Raw genomic sequence first — 17,826 nt, 5'->3', positions numbered from 1 at the left:
AACAGGTAACCATGTACAGGGTACAAAATTTAAAAGATACAAAAGACCACACAGTGAATGTAAGTCTCCCTCACACCCTCTCCTCCAACGCTCCTTACCCCCTCGACAATTAGTACTGCCACTGTCCCCGATGAGAAATCTCTCTACAGACTGAAAAGCTGAGGCAATAGCCAGTTAAGCAACACGTGTAGTCGAAGAAAGAGAATTGTAAAAGTCAGTGTTTAAGGCAGAGAAAGCACTCAGGGGTCCTCAAGCCCCCGCCAAAGGCTGAGTCCTCCGAGACTCTGGCGCATGAGGGTCGCCGGCCAGAGCAACTCCGGGGAAGCACCGGCAGTGGAAGGGTTAATGCTCCGGGGCCCGCCCCCGACCGCCTCTTCCGGGCAGAGGAGGCGGGGCTTACGTCACTTCCTGGAGACTGGCTGAATCCGGAAGTGATCCCCGAGGACCGAGCCGTGGCTGAGGACTGCGGCTGCAGGGCCAGGTTCGGGACCATGAGCTGGTGAGTGAGGCCCAGGCCGCGGGGGCCGCTGGAGCCCCTGGCCCGCGGTGCGCTTTGCCCTGCGTCCGTCCGAGCTGAGTCTCTTGGTCCGCGCTGCCAGCCCTGCCCGCGGACCCCGCGCCCCGGAGCGGGGCCAGACTGGTCCCGGCTGCAGGGTCGTTCAAGGGCCTTTCTCCAGTGCTTTCCCCGAGGCTCCGTCTCTCGGCAGGACTCGGCTTGGGAGGTGGGGCGAGGGAATCCCCGTAGGGAGCCCGTAGCCTGGGCTCCCGCGTCTGTTTTCAGACTCTGTTCCAAGAAGCCGGTCCCGTCGGTCTTCTCTCAGCTGCGTGAAGTGAGGAAGTTCCCTCTTCCCTCCTCTTCTAAATAGCCACTGAGAAATAGCCACTTCTTTCTCCCCCGTGGGCGTCTCTCCACCGTTGCCATCAGCCCCAGAGCTGTGGCCCTCACTCTTGCATTCTGGGCCCAGTTCACTGTTAAGAAGCCACTCGCTTTCGGATGACTAGGCTTGGCCCGACGTAGTCCTCAAAAGACAAAACTTGCTTCTCTTTTGGAAGGGGCCAGAAGCACACACCCACACTCCGAGTAGGGGATTGGACTAGTTTTAACCGTTCCCAGGGCCACTACCCACTCATTACTTTCCCTGTTAAATAGGCATGGGTAAGCTTAAACCTTATGGGAACTATCGGGCTACGGGAAAAGAAGCCAGGGAGTCTCAGAGTGGTAAAGTCATAACTCCAGAGCTGGCACGTACATTGCCAGGGAACTACATGATACTTGGCTCATAGCAGGTACTTCATAGTAAACACAATAGTTGATTTATTTTGCAAGACTCAGTTTGCCCAAAGGTCCTTACCTTCAGGCCCAAGGGCCCACATATCCACAACTGCAAACCTCAGGGGATCCAACTACAGTGTGTTTGTATGAATACATCGACCCTTGGAGATGTGCAAGATGAATCAACCCTTTTGGAATCCAAGTTCCATTAGTGTAGGGGACATGTTTGCTACTCTCTCCTCAGAGTCTAGCCTGTTTCTTTACAAAAAGTAAGTGCACAATAGTTATGCATGAGTGAAGATAGTAGAATATTCTTCAGGAAGGGTTTTGCAGGCTCACATTGGGCCATCAGTGGAGACTGAGCTCTGACCACAAACAGCTGATGTCAGTCAGTGTCAGGACAGCTCTCTAATGTAAAATTTAAGCCATTTCTGTCCCCTCCTCGCCCCTGCTTCTTAGAGGAAGATTGACGGACAATTGGCAGATAATCAGTGCCAGCACGTGGAGGGCAGCCCCGAGCAATCCCCTAATAAGCCCCAGCAGGAGCTGCTCCTTTCCCTCCACCTTTGCTCCAAGAGACCAATAGGGGGCTGGAGACTTGAAAAGCTCTCTTTCCCATCTTGTTATAACCTAGCTAGTGACAGGCAGCCCTTCAGTTCTCCTTCCTAGAGGAATTACTTCCTTAAAGGATCAACCTGCGTCCCCTGGCCTTGTGGCTAGATGTCTTCTTGCCTGCTGCGTCTTGAATATTTGGAGTTCTCTTGCCTAATTTCTCAAGGTGAAAAGCAGAAAGTACAGACGCTTTATATTGCTTAGATTAGCATTTGCAATTTTTAAAACGAAGTTGATCTCTTCTTCACAAGTCGAGAGAAGAGTAGAAACCACTAAAGGTAAAGGACTCTTTGAGTGACCTGAGGCGCATTGTTTCCACCTGTCTTACAGAAATCTTTTTTCTGGAAAAACCAGTAGCCTGTTTCCTAAAGTCTGTCAGGCTGGAGAGGATTGAAATTGACAACTAACTGTCCAGCCAAAGCTGAGATTTTATCCAGTAGAATTACCAGTACGCTCACATCTTGGCACCTCCTTGGACTGAAGGTCACAACCAAAAGGGTAGCTTTGTCCCTCAAAGCTGAGATTCCTTTCTCTTCCTCCTTAGAGGGCTTCTACGTCATCTCTTGCGTGGAGCCTGACCCCCTCTCCCTGAGAGGGGAACAGCACCGGCGCCTGGGCACACAATCGCACTCAGTTCCTGGCTCAATGGCTGGCAAGGAGACCGGGGCTGGGTCCTTCTGATTCACTCCTGGAGTGGCTTTCCTGCTCTCAGAATGAATCCATCCATTCATCCCAGACTGGAATTCTCAGTGGGGGAAGAGACCAGAGTGACGTAGAGCCATCATAGGAGGCTGATGCCCAAGGTCAAGTTCACCAAGCACATGGGATGTGCCAGCCATCACTGAATAAGCCAAGGGGCACACAGCCTGTGGTCCCCAGAGGGTAACCATTGTTCCGGGCTAGGCTGGGCTTTCAAAACGTCACAGTGAGAAATGTCCACCATTGGTGCCCTTTGCACACTGTGGACTTTGCATGAAGAGTGAGAGGTCTTTGTTCTCTGCTTCCTCTGTGCGTGCAGCCCGCCCACCCCCTGTTTGTTTAGTGGGCACCTGCTTCCTTCCTGCGCCATCTACTCACCCACCCGTCCACGTCTCTGCCTTTCAGCAAGGTGGCCCAGTGGTGGGCCCTGCTTGGAAGAAGGCATTTGATACTCTGATCTCAGATCATTGATCCAGATCTTGGCCTCAGGCCAAGTGCTTCTCTCTTTCCCTTCCTCCTCCCTGTCTCCCCCTTTCTCTTCCTGTGTGTGTGTCTGTCTACATTATGGTATGGAGAGCGAATTAAGTGGAATTAAGGATAGTGACTTAATCTTGCTTAGCTGTGTCCTGGGATCATAGCCCTCCTTGGAACCACACACCTTGATAATGATCTTAGGCTTCAGTGACAAGGGAAAAGTGCACCTGGAGGAGATCTACCTGTGCCTAGAGGTTCAGGAATTTGACTCAGGATGAAAGAAATTAAAGTCTGTGCAGATAAATTTGGTAGGAGTTAGTGTGCTGAGTTCAGGCTCTGGTTCCCTCATTCACAGTGTGGCCTGATCAGGCATTTAATCTTTCTCAGTTCTGTTTCCTCCAGCTCTAACGTGGAATGGATAATCCCAGCTGACACTTTGTCACCCAAGACTTATGAAAAGAATGACAACTCTGTGGATGTGATTTTTTTTTTTTCTGACTGTTCAAGGCACTTCTATCTCTGTCTGCCCCTTAAATATTGGTGTTCCTCAGGGGACTTCCTTTTGGTTGGTTGGTTGATTTTTTTTCCTGTTCTCACCCTGTATACCCTCCCCATCATCTTCAGGATAAAGGCTTAACTCCGAGCCATGGCTTATAAGGCCTTCTGGATCTGGCTGCCCCCGCTTCATTCCTGGGTCCGTTTTCCCTTGTCTCTCGTGCCCCTGCTCCTCTGTGTGTGCTGGCCCCTCTGCCTGGAATGCCCTTTACTCCCCCGCTGCCTCCCCACCCCTGTCGTCCACCAGGCATCCACTCATCCTTAAAGAGTTAGGGCAGACTTCATCTCCTCCGAGGGTCTTCCCTGAACCTCCCCCCACACCCTGCCAAGCTGAGTGGGGTGCCCCTCCTCTGATCCTCATTTAGTATCTGTACTGGAATTGTTGGCTTCCTTTTTGGTCAGCCCGCTAGTCTACAAGCTGTTGAACACGGAGGCTGTCTCTTGGTCACCACTGTATCCCTAGCGCTGTTCCTGGCAATCAGTAAATGTGCACTGGATGTATGAATGAAGACTTTATTCCCATTTACTTAATTACTGTAGCTCAGGAAAATTTTTAAGATAAAACTGTGTGAAACCTACAGGCCACTTCCCGAAGTGAGGACCCTCTAAGGGTGCTACTGTTATCACAGGGGAGTGGCTTCCAGACTCTCTGAGGCTGTCTCCACTCTCTCCTCTCCGCTCTAGACGCCCCCCCCCCAGTTCCCTTATTCTCAGACTCCAGGTGCTTCTCCTGTAGCCCTTCTGCGCTGTCCACACATCACAGACGTGCACATCTCTCCCACATAAAGTCCATGAGAGTGGGATCTGCCACTTCTTCATCTGTATATACACAAAGCATCGTGCACACAGCCCTAATCAATCACCGTTACATGAAACAGATGGACTATAAGGAAAGGACAGTAAACTCTGTCTCGGACTGAACCATCCATTCAGTTGCAGACGTTTTCTCGGTGGAGCCTCTTTTCCCGCATTACCATCGCTCTTACCTTCCCACGGTGATTTTAACTTTGCAAATTACTTTCCCATCCGTTATCTGAGGTCCTCCTCACACCTCCCCTTTGAAGTTTGCAGTTCAGGTCTGATTATATCCCTTTGACAACTCAGTCGAACTCACTCAGGGAGTACCTGGCCGGACTGGAACTGAATCTGCATCTCCTAAGTATCCACTGAGCTTCAACAGGAGCATTAGAAACATGGAAGGCTGTTCCCAAGCAGGTGGGATCCCAAAGGAGGGTGTTTGACTTTGCTGGGCTGTGTTGACGCGCCCAGGTTGGGAGTGAATTACCAGAAGTTACTAGTCTCATGCATAAAGGGATAGAGGAAGTCCTGAGTCCTGTAGGAATTCTGGACCATCTCAGCTTCTTCCCAGCTGGGGCCTCCCCGCCTGGGGCAGCCTTACCACTCACTTCTGTGACTTTGGAGAGGCCCAGCTCTCTCCAAGGCTTTTTGTGCTCTCTAGAGAGCAAGGGAATGCCTAGAAGACAGGGACCCCACGAGGTTCTGTATTCAACATTGTTTTGGGCACAGAAGTAAAACTCTTATTTCAGCTGTTTGTAATGAGAGGCAAAGGGGCTTTTTCCCGGTTTTGGAGTCATTGGAAAGAGTCAAGTATCTTGAATCCCACAGCTTCCTAGTCAAAGGTGCTTTCTTAGGTGTTATACTCTTTAAGGAAATCTGTTGAGGTAGATTTCAAATTGGCAATTAAGTTATAGAGTTGTTTTCCCAGACCCATCATTTTGGTGAATCCATTCGCTACCCAGGATAGTTTGTTGCACATAGATTGTGTTCAGTGAATATTTGTTGAATTGGTGCTTTCCGAACAGTTTTTTTTTTTTAATGTACAAGGGCCAGCGCTAAACATTGGGGGACATTCAGAAAGCTTTAAGAAATTGATCCTTGTCTTCGGCCAGCATTTGGAAAGTGCCAGGGATGCACAGGAATGACAGCGGATTGCTAAATGTCTGTGTGGAATCATCAAGAAAGACTTCAAGCAGAGGATGTGATTTTAGTTGAAACTTGACTTAGCAAGTATGTGCCGCTGTGGTGAGGAATGAGAGGATGGGGTGCAGGTAGGAAGAACAATGTGGAAAACGTATGTGCAGACAGCATGCATCAAGAGTGTTGGGGGAGGACAGTCAGGAGGCCAGCTTGGGTTTGGTAAATAGTGGTTTGGGTAGAGGCTTTGTTGATGAGAGCTGGCACTCCAGTTGGGGCCACATTGTAAGTGCTTTCAATGCCACGCTGAGGAATTGAAACTGAGCCTAGGCTTTTGAAAATTAAAGGTTTTTGAGCAGGAAAGTGGCAGGGCAAAAGCAATGATTTAGTCAGGTTTATTTGGCAGTGGTCTGCAGAATAACTCAGAAAAGAGAAAGAACAGAGCTGGGGGTGGTGGGGAGGTTAACTCAGACAGTGGCTTCCAAAATTTTTTGACCACAACTTGGAGTCAGAGATGCCTTTCACATCAACACACACGCTCATGCACGCACACAGTGGAAATAAGTTTCACATCATGTATATGCAGTGCACTTTGATATTTTGTTATGTTCTATTTCATTTTTTTAAAGAATGGCCCACTTCAGTTGCTTTCATGACTAATTTTGATATATATTTACAATGGAATAGTATAGTATGTAGCAGTATAAATGATCAGTGAGTGAGAGGTATCTCTCACTCAGACCCTGGTTTGAAAAACACTCATCTAGGAGTGTATTACAGATATTCAGACTAGAAGCTAACACCTGTGACTCCAGCCCGGCAGAGACGGTGCTGCTTGTTTATTTGGTTGTCTGCCATGGGTTATAAGAAGAAGCAGAGAAAGGGCAACTCTAAAGAACACTGGCCAGTTCCTTATAAGAACTTATTCCAAAGATTTGAAAACCATCAACCAGTTTATAGAAAAGAAAACCCAAGTGGACAAAAACCTCTACTGGGATGTTCCATTCATTAGTAATCAGGGAAGAGCAGATTAAACCAACAATGAGAAATGAGATGCCATTTCACAGCCATCGGGCTGACAGAAATGGTCAATTTAGTCTGGCAATCCCAAGTGTCTGAGGATGGAGAGCAGTGGGAGCCAGCAGCCACCACTTGGGGCTGGGGAGGGGAGGGTTGCTACAACCACGGTCAGAGATGTGCCTGCCCCCTCGCCCAGACTTCTGCACCTGTGCAGCAGGAGACCTGCTTCATATTTGTGAATGTCTGGCCTTCAAAGAATGCGTAGATAAAATATGATAACTTTACATAATGGAATATATGATAGTCAAAACAAATGAAGTAGGGCTATATGTATCAGGGGAAGCCTCAGAAACAATGCAGGAGGTAAAAAGCTAGTTTCAGAGTGATACATTCATTGTTGTACTATTTGTATAAAGTTTAGGCCTACGATACTATATTGTGCTTATGGATTCAAACTTCTCTAGTGAGAGAATGGGAGTAGTAAATGCTGAATTCAAGGCAATGGTTATCTCAAGGATAACAAGGAGGGAGGGAAGGAAATGGAATCAGGCCGAACGCTCAGCATGCTCCCGCAGGATCTGTGCTGTGGTACTGTTTAAAGAATGAGATCTGAAGCAAGTCTGTTAGAATTTGACAGTGCTAGGTGGTGGGTAAATGAGTATTTATTATATATGTGCGATAATTTTCTGAGGGTTTACAGTATTTCTGTAATTGTCATCATGGCTAGCCTGACCAGCATCATGGCTCTCAGTCTGACCTCCTAACAAGAGAGTCATTGCCTCCTGTGGCCAAAAGCTGAGGATGACCTAGGGAGGTGGGCCTAGAGGTGCGTTTCCATCCCAGGCCTCCTCCTACCCCTGCTTTCTAGGGGCCAGACCTTCAATAGAGGAGACGAAGAGGTAGAGGGAAAGCTCTCTGTAAGATTCCTGGTTGATAGGGGTCAGAAGTGAGAAGGAGGTTAGAGGCAGTGCCTCAGAAGCTAACCAGCTGGCCTGATGCTTCTTAGAGTCTAAGGCACTGTTAACGCATCGGAGTCGAAATCGGGCTGTTGAAGGCTTCTCTCTGGCTTGTCAGTAAGCAAGACAAAGCTTTCACCTCCAAATGCCTTATGAGTCCCTTTGATAAAATGGGAAAACCACTTTCTACCTGTTCCTTTCCTAACAGATTAGAATGAGAATAGGTAGTAACTTGTCTGTCAAATTTTAGGAGTTATTTAAAGAGATGCCCCCCTCCCCCAAATTTCAAACTACCTCCCTGAATTGCCTTCCTCCTCTCTTTTCTTGACCTTCATCAGCTCCATCAGCCTCTAAGCCTGCCACAGATCCTTTTACTCCTCAGGAGGAAGTCACTGCTCAATTTTAAGCAAATGTATTAACTTAGTGACTTGGGCCTGGTAGTGGTGCCTTGTAGTATGGGACCACTGCTGGCTCCCAAAACAAAAAACAGTCATTTCAGGTTTCCTGGCCATACTTGTCTCTGTGTCACTTTGTACAAGTCCCCCCACTGGACCTTGGTCTGATCATTATCATCATCAAAATACCACCACCACCATCTTTATGACAGATACTTAACAGACTGCTTACTGTCGGCCAGGAACTCTTTTTAAACATTCAACTCATTTAGCTTTCACAGAGACCCTATAAGATAGGTCTGTTATGATGCTGTTTTATAGACAAGGAGACTGAGACACAGAAAAATTAGGTAGCTTGTCCAAGTCTCACAACTGGCAGTTGGCAGAACCAGACCTTAAACCCAGGCAGTCTGGCTCCGGAGTCCGTCCCCTTTTCCAGTGCGCTGTCTCTCATGTGAAATATGGGAGGGCACCACTTTGAATGAACTGTTGCATCCGAAGCACCTAGCATGGAAACTGGGGAGAGTAGATGCTCAATAAATGGTTGCTTTCGTTGGATGATCTCACTCGACATTCTGTGCTTCGTTCTGTCTTTCCTTCTCAGAGGTCAGCCCTGGGAGCGTGGGGAAGGAGGGATCACAGCTGAGCTGGGTGATCATTCTGGTCCAAGTAACAAATCAGCCAAGTCACAGAGTCATGCGTTTTATTTTTAAACACTTACATACCTCTGCAAATGGGTGGCAAGCCAGGGTAGTGTTCTGTGTGCCCTGGTTTGGGATCCAGCTAATTTAGGGGAAGGAGGTGGGGCCGGAGAGGCTGTGGTCGTAGGCACTGGAAATGGAGCCTTCACAGCTCAGCCCGCTTCCCCTCCCAGTGGGGTCTCTCGTGTCCTTGCTCGGCTGAACTTTCCTTGGCCTTTGGCATTGTGGCCAGCTGGCCCTTCGGAGAGGATGGCATCCATCGAGCAGCTGCTCCGCCGGAGCCAGCTGACTCCCCATAAGCCCTGCCCTGGCCCTGTTTTCCCTCCGATTGTCAGGGTGGCTGTAGCCTTGGTGGGGCCTCAGACCAGAGAAGGCAGCGACCCGAGGATAGAGTGACAGAAGGATGGGGGAGGAGGGGCTCATCCCTCCAGCCTGCAGAAGCCGCTGCCTGTCGCCCACCTTCCTGCTCTTGCCGAGACAGTGACTCAGGCCCAGACCACTCCCCGGGGAGCCAGGATTTCAGCCACTATCAACTGCCACCTACTCTTCGCTCAGCCCTCCCTTCTCTCTCACCTCCCTCCTCTCCCCGCTCCCCACAACTGTGATCTCTGCCCAGCCGGAGGTATCTGAAAGACACAGGGTGGGGTAGACTGAGTCATCCCAGGGTTCTCCCCACCCCCAGGCCAAGCCTAGGCCCATTCACGCTCAGGAGAAACAAATTCTGGTGGCCAAGAGAAGGCTGGGAGGAAGATGTAGGTTTTAGCTTCTTTAAGCTCTTCTTGGTAATGGAAGTGGAGGACTCTCCAAAGAAGGCAGGGCTTGAGGGATCTGGGGTGACCAGGGGATCCCCACCCAACTGCGATCTGGGTCTGCCTCTTGTCTCTGCCCCTGCAGTGGAGGGGGTGGGGAAACAAAAGATTGAGAAACCCAGCGAATCGAAAATGCACAAAAGCTAGTTTTGTAAATAGACATTACACAAGAGCAGGAGTTTTTTGGGAAAGGTTTTACTGAGACACACAGAGTTAGCCAGCTGGCATCATGCTGCTAATAGAGATATTTACTGTTTGAAAAAGTGTATTTGTAGCTTTGGAGAACATCCTGTTGACTTTTCTTTATTGTGAAAGAAAATAGAACCTTGGCCCCCCCTCCCCCGTGCACAGAAGTTTTTTCCTTTTTCTGAGGTGGGGCATGTTGGGGGCTGGAGAAGGGTAGGGCTGGGAGAAATGTTCTCTCCGTTTTGTTGCTGAGACCAAAATATCCCTCCTGCCCTCTGGTGCTCATATTTATGGAATGGCAGGCAGAACCAAGTAAGGAATCCTACTCCGGGGGCCGGGAACTCACAGTCTTCTTGATGGCTTCCAGAATGTAGAGATGCTCTGGGGCGCAGGCCCAGTCTTCTCCCTGGGCCTCTGCTTACCCCGCCCCCCCTCCCCGCCCCAATTCCGAGGGGAGAGCCCTGAGGAAAGCTGTGAGGAGGAGGAGGGACAGACGTCCGGAAGCCCAGGGAGCCCTCCGTAGCCCCAGCTGTGCCAAGGCGGCGCTGTTCTCGGAGATGCTTCGATGCTGTCACTCTTGCCTCACACTTGCCTAAACAGCTGCTTCTCCGGAGGATGTCCCAGGGTCCCAGCAGGGGCCGCGAGCCACAGGGTGAAATCAGGAGTCAAGGAGGAGAAGAGGCAGAAGAGCTGGTTGACGTGCCGGCTCTTCCCTCTCGCCATGTTTCACCACTTCAGTGGCGGAGAGTCTGACCCTTCCATCAGGGCACCTGCTCCAGTTTCCTGGCTATCTCTCCGGTGCATTGGAGCAGATCTGCCGTTTGGCAGCCGCAGGATAAACCCAGGGGACTTTTCTCCCTTCCTATTTCCTCTCATGCTCTTGCAAACGTTTCCCCTTGACCCATGCTTATAACTTCACCAATACCAGAGGCCAGCTCCATTTTCTCCATCTTCACTGAATGTACATTCCCTTCACCCCAGCGGTGCTTGTGGCTGGTGGTACCTTTTTAGGTTTTGTCTTAGTCAGGTAAGGATTGGGAGACCAAGGGCGATGATACTGCTTTTCTTTGTTCTTTATATAGCCTGACCTAAGAGTGGCTTTTTTCAGGAACCTTAAATTAGATTATGGTATTTTATAGGGCCCTTGGGGCGGTGGACTCATTTTACTCATTCATTTAATCATTCATTTACTGCTTACTGTGTGTGTAAAACCAGACTGTTAACTCCATGAGGTCATAGGGTGAGTCTGCCTTGTTCATCCTGATATCCCTAGAACCTGGCATAGTGCTAGGCATCAGGAGGCCCTGAATACATGTTTACTGACCATTCAGTAAAAGATTGAAAATAGCACTGTGCCTCATACAGCCCTTGCAGGAGTTGCAAAGAAGTGTTAACGTTCAGTCCTACCCTTGAGGTGCTTAGGTGTCATAATCAGAAAGCAAGATGTGTGCTCCTCAAAGTTCATTAACCTGTACCTTTTACCAAGCAGAGCTTACTTTGGTAATGGCTCAGTCTGAGGAAGTGTATTTGCACAGTTCATCACATTACTAGGCCCTAGGAGAACCAATTGGTCAACTAAATGCATGCTGAAAAGGTATCAGTGTAATTCAAAAATCCAGTCTTTGTATCTTTCGGTAAACTAGGAACAGAAAAACATGTCCTTACTATTAGGAGGCTTCCTGGCTGAAACGGGGAGCCCTCCTCATAATTAATAGTGAAAGATCAGACTCCAAGCATTCTTACTAAAGTCAGAAACATTTTTATACAATTTCTAGCTGATGCTGTTACCACAAGACAAGAAATAGGTATTAAATATTGGGGAGGAAGAGAGAAGTTTTACAGCTATTTTCAAATGATCTCACTATCTATTTGGAAAACCCAATTAGTTCATTTTCTCCCTTTTTCTCTCTGTATAGCTTAAGAATGTAGGTGTGGTGATTGGCTGTGGGGTAAATATTTTAACAACCAGTAGCTTTCCTGTGTACCAGGAAGATAAAATGAAAAAGAGAATCCATTTATAGTATAACCAAAAATATAAGTTTCCATAGGATATACCTAAGACGTGTGTAGGGCTAAAAAATTTCACATATAAGTATTACTTTGGGATGTTAATATTTAATAAAATAAGTGTAGATGACCTGTATGGAAAAATTCTTAAGACTTAAAGGATATAATAAAAAGACTTGAATGAATGAAAAGAAATCTTATGGCCCTGAATGAGCAAACTTCATTATTTATAAAGATGTAGGTTCTTCAGAAGTTAATCTATACATGTATGACTGAAAAATTGTGCTGTACACCAGAAATTGACACAACATTGTAAACTGACTATAACTCAATACATTTTTTTAAAAAAGTTAATCTATAAATATAATGTATTTTCAGTAATAAATATCCTGACTTGGGTGGAGGAGTATGGGACACAGCAGATGATTCTGAATCTCATCTTAAATATGAAAACAAATTAGAATAGCTGAGAAGTTACCTGAAAAAGAAATGTACTGAGAAGGGATTGCATTACTAGGTATTAAGAGTTGTTATAAACCTAAATAACCAAATCTATGTTATTGGCAAAAGAGTAGACAGATCTGTGGTATAGAATGGAAGTATTAACACTGATAAAATGATTTTTCAAAGATAAGTTGATTTTTAAATCATGTTAAAACAACTGGCTAGCCATTACTCAACCTCTAAATGGAGTAAAGATTTAACTGTAAAAAAAACCCACTAAAATTCATATGGAAATTAAAGAGATACAGAATAGCCAAAACAATCTTGACAAAAAACAAAGTTGGAGGACTCACACTTCCCGATCTCAAAACTTACTACAAAGCAACAGTAATTAGGACAGTGTGGTACTAGCAATAAAGACAGACATGTAGATCAATGGAATAGAAGTGAGAGTCCAGAAATAAACCTTTACATTTGTAGTCAGTTGACTTTTAACAAGGATCCCAGGACAGGTCAATGGAGAAGAAAGTCTTTTCAACATACAGTGCTGGCATAAATGGATATTCACGTGCAAAAGAATGAAATAGGACCTTCATCTACACCATATACAAAAATTAACTCAGAATGGATCAAAGACCTAAATGCAAGATCTGAAACTATAAAACTCTAAGAGGAAAACATGAAGATGAATCTGCATGACTTTGGATTTGGCAAAGAATTCTTAGGTATGATACCAAAACCACAAACAGCAGAAGAAAACATAGATTAAGCTTCGTCAAAATCTAAAACTTTTAAGCTCCAAAGGACACTATTAAGAAAAAAAAGTTTTTTTAACTGACAAGTGAGAGAAGATATTTGCAAATCGTATATCTGATTAGGGACTTGTACCCAGAGTATATAAAGAACTTCTACAACTCAGCAGTAAAGAGGACAATCCATTTTTTTTTAATAGGCTAACAATTTGAATAGATGTTTCTCCAAAGAAGACATACAGATGACTAATAAGCACATAAAAAGGTGCTCAGTATCATTAGTCATTAGAGAAATGTAAATCAAAGCCATAATGAAATAGTCCTCATACCCCCTAGAATGGCTGAAATAAAACAGACAGTGTCAAATGTTGGTGAGGAGGTGGAGAAATTGGAACCCTTGTACACTACTGGTGGGATGCAGCATGGTGCAGCCACTTTGGAAAGCAGTCTGGCAGTTTCTCAAAAAAGTTTAACCTGGACTTAAACCATATTGCCCAGCAATTTAAGTCCTAGGTGTATATACCCAAGAGAAATGGAAGCATATGTCCACAGGAAAACCCAAACACGAATGTTTACAGCAACATTACTCATAATAGATAAAAGTGGATAAACTAAATGTGGTATATCCATACAATGGAATATCACTCAGTGATTAAAAAGGACTGGAGCACTGATATTTGCCACAACATGGATGATCCTTGAAAACATTTTGCTAAGTAAAAGAAGCTAACCCAAAAGGCCACATGTTATATCATTCTATTTATATGAAATATCCTCAATAGGCAAATCCACAGAGATGGAAAGTAGATGTCTTTCTACTACACTGCTAAATGGTGAGTGACTAAAAGATACAGGATTTCCTTTTGGGTGATGAAAATATTCTGAAATTAGACAGTGGTGATGATTACACAGAGTTCTGTGAATAGACGAAAAACACCAAATTGTACGCTTTAGAAGGACAAATGTTTATGGTATGTGAATTATATCTCAATAAAGCTGTTATTTAAAAAATAATAAATCAGATTCTGAGTAAAGGTGATAGATTGTGAGATTTGTGAGGGAGATAAAACTAGAAGTATACATCTGATTTTACCTCCCTCACAAATCCTGCGAGAAGCACAGTGAAGTGATTTTTTTAAAACATTAATCTACAAATTCAGGGCAAATAGAAGAGACATCGACAGCGACATTTGGGGATTGGAGTGTTGTTACATGGGGTAACTGACATGGCAGCTCCTAGAAAGCCAAATTGTGGACTAGACTTAGGAAAAACCAAGAGAATCCTCAGAGGTTCAGGAATTGGTGGCACTATGTGCATCTAGAAGTGGGGTGAAGCCAAACACTCGGATCAGGAGGATTGGTTGAAAGCTGCTTCTGTGTAAGTTGAGAGCCATACCATCTCCTCCCCAACTAACCAGAGACTGTCCCTGCCTCACTTAGTGGAAGAATGAAGGGACCCCACCCCTAGAGAGTGTGAAGCAGGGAGTTTCTCTACTAGGATGCACAAAGGTAGATTTACTGTGTGAAACTAGTAAAGCTTAAGCTTCAGGACCCCTCGCTGGCATGGACCTTGTCCAAGGCACTGGAAGGAACCCTAGCCATGTGTTCACATGAGCCTGTGTTTCTGTAAAGTTCGTCAATGTATTTATACTGCACTCAATTAAGAAAAACGTCTGCCTTCGCTTCCTCCTTTTTCTTCTTTATGTTACCCTTCATATCAGGCAGCTTTGGAGTAGCCTAGACCCTTTTGGAGATGAGACAGGATTGGGAGGAGGGGTGAATTGGGAATAAAGACATTTTTAGAAAAATTTAATAAAAACAAGTGAGACATTATTAATCCCTGAGTTGGAAATATACAAAGGGTATCTTTTTTTTCAATTGAAGTATAGTCAGTTACAATGTGTCAATTTCTAGTGTACAGCATAATGTTTCAGTCACACGTATACATACATATATTTGTTTTCATATTCTTTTTCATTATAGGTTACTGCAACATATTGAATATAGTTCCCTGTGCTATACAGAAGAAATTTGGTTTTTAACTGTTTTATATATAGTAGGTAATATTTGCAGATCTCAAACTCCCAATTTATCCCCTCCCACCCTCTTTCCCCCTAGTAACTGTAGGTTTGTTTACTATGTCTGTAAGTCTTGTTTCTGTTTTGAGGATAAGTTCATTAGTGTCTTCTTCTTTCTTTCTTTCTTTCTTTCTTTCTTTCTTTCTTTCTTTCTTTCCTTCCTTCCTTCCTTCCTTCCTTCCTTCCTTCCTTTCTTTCTCTCTTTCTTCCACATATGAGTAATATAATGGTATTTTTTTTTCTTTCTGTCTTACTTCACTTAGAATGACAATCTCCATATCTATTCATGTTGCTGCAAATGGCATTATTTTATTCTTTTTTATGGCTGAGTAGTATTCCATTGTGTAAGTATACCACAGCCTCTTTATCCAGTCCTCTGTCAATGGACATTTAGGTTGTTTCTTTGTTTTGGCTATTGTATATAGTGCTGCTGTGAACATTGGGGTGCATATATCTTTTCGAATTAGAGTTCCCTCCAGGTACATGCCCAGGGGTGGGATTGCTGGATCATAGGATAAGTCTATTTTCAATCTTCTGAGGAATCTCCGTACTGTTTTCCATAATGGCTGCACCAAACTACATTCCCACCAGGAGTGTAGGAGGGTTCCCTTTTCTCCACACCCTCTCCAGCATTTATTGTTTGTGGACTTTTGATCATGGCCATTCTGACTGGTGTGAGGTGGTACCTCATTGTAGTTTTCATTTGCATTTCTCTAATAATTAGCGATACTGATTTTTTTCATGTACCCATTGGCCATTTGTATGTCTTCATTGTAGAATTGCTTATTTAAGTCTTCTGCCCATTTTTGGATTGGGTTGTTTGTTTTTTTGTTATCAAGTTGTATGAGCTGTTTATATATTCTGGAAATTAAGCCTTTGTCAGTCACATCATTTGCATATATTTTCTCCCATTCCGTAGGTTGCCATTTGTTTTGTTTATGGTTTCCTTTGCTGTGCAAAAGCTTATAAGTTTAATTAGGTCCCATTTGTTTAGTTTTGCTTTTATTTCTATTGCCTGGGTAGACTGGGAGAACATTGCTAAGATTTATGTCAAAATGTTTTGCCTATATTTTCTTCTAAGAGGTTTATAGTGTCTTGTCTTATGTTTAAGTCTTTAGGCCATTTTGAGTTTATTTTTGTGTGTGGTGTGAGGGAGTGTTCTAGCTTCATTGATTTACATGCTGCTGTCGTTTTCCCAGCACCATTTGCTGAAGAGACTGTCTTTACTCTTTGTATGTTCTTGCCTCCTTTGTTGAAGATTAATTGACAAAGGGTACATTTTTTGATCATCTTCAAATTTATTTTATTATCTAAGGGAAAAATTGGATTAAAAATAGGACACAAAACAAAAGTGACAAAGGTGAGCAATGAAATCAGTACTCTTCTGAAATCAAGGAAAGTATAACAAAATATTGTTACATTGTACCAAAAGCTAGTAATTCATTAAGAGAAAAAGATCAGTTTTAAATAGGAGTGTTGATGACTTGATAATACAGTTAATGAAGAGGAGGAGCAAATCATATTAACACACTGCTAAAACATTTAAATTTCTACTGGATTTAGCATGAAAGACATAATGAAGATAACATAAAACTCATGATATTTCCTCCTACGAGGACATCAGTGACAAACCAGTTACTCTTATTAATTCAGAGCATTTAAGATTAGTCATTGTGCAAGAAAATTTGAAATGTGCCCTGAAATCTTAGTTTGTTTATGAAAGAAACATGAGATTTTCCTAAATTTTACAACAATCCTAAAATTTATATTTATATATTATCAGTAAGCTGAGGAAAAGAAATCTTTTCTAAACTGTCAGTAATAGAAAACAAATTTCAATCAACTCTACTAGAGAAAGGGCTGAATTATCTTTCTTTTCTCTCTAAGAAAATGATTTACCAACTGTGTGTCATATGAAGAGGCAATCATAGACTATGTAGCCAAAAAAATGTAGAGGAATAAACATAAAGGTGTGTCAGGCAAATGATTAATAAAAATATTAGGTTATTCTTGATTTTCTGATGTTCATATTATTTGTCAGCTTTTATAACTTGTAATTTATCATTCTCTTTTCTCTGTCTAAATAAACATTCCCTTTCAGGCCTATTTTTATATTTGTAATTTCATAATCTTTTTCTTTAAAAGGGCATGCAAAATCGTATAAGCTTCTGGCCCACTAAACCCAGACCCACTTCAAGCATAGGTGAGGGCAGGGCCACACGGGAGGGTGAAGTGGGTGGACACATGTGGAGTGCCGACACACCCCTTACACACACACACACACACACACACACACACACACACACACACACACACACGACCTCTTCTCCTCACTGAGCTCCCAGAACACTCAACTAGGCCTTTTTTCCCAAGTGCAAGGGAGTGAAAGGATCTTCTCTAGGGAATTTTACCTCCCCCTAAGAAAACACTAGACACTGACAGCAGGGGTCCCCCTCAAAACTGCTGAGCCAGATCATGCTACACAACAGACAGACATTATTCAGGTACTCACAGCTTCTAGTCAGCTTTTTTGTCCCAAATCATAAATTCAAGAAGACAACCACAACTTACACTCATCCAGGAGACATGTTTAGTATGAAAAATGGATGCTAAGACAAACAGGTTAAAAAAGCAACTTGAACAGGAGCTGAGACTGTAAAGGAAGAAGAAAATTTTTTAAGCTATCATTGAGATTCTCAGAGAGATATGATGTCCAAGAAATAAAAATAGGATGCCATTAAAAACAAAAAGGACATCCTGCAAGTTAAGAAGAGCTATTGGAAATTAAAAACATGATAGCAAAAGTGAAAAACTCTTTGGAAATATTAGAAGATAAGGAAACACTGAAAAACAAAGAAACTAGAGGACCAGCCAGGGAGAGTCAACATCAGAATTATAAAAATTTCAGGAATAAAAAATAGAGAAAATGA

General features: G+C 44.1%; 1 protein-coding gene across 1 annotated transcript in view; it reads left to right on the top strand.

Moving 5' to 3' along the window:
* Window positions 1-421: 421 nt before the first annotated feature.
* BIN3 (bridging integrator 3) overlaps window positions 422-17,826 on the top strand; it is a 55,618-nt gene continuing 38,213 nt past the window's right edge. The window contains exon 1 of the mRNA XM_010995995.3: window positions 422-499. Coding sequence (XP_010994297.1) covers window positions 492-499 — 8 coding nt within the window. The 5' untranslated portion in view covers window positions 422-491. The remainder of the gene's footprint in view (window positions 500-17,826) is intronic.

This window comes from Camelus dromedarius, chromosome 36 (genome assembly GCF_036321535.1).
Source record: "Camelus dromedarius isolate mCamDro1 chromosome 36, mCamDro1.pat, whole genome shotgun sequence".
In the NCBI taxonomy this organism is placed as follows: domain Eukaryota; kingdom Metazoa; phylum Chordata; class Mammalia; order Artiodactyla; family Camelidae; genus Camelus; species Camelus dromedarius.
Note: the sequence above shows the minus strand (reverse complement) of the source record. Positions and strands in the feature narration are given on the sequence as shown.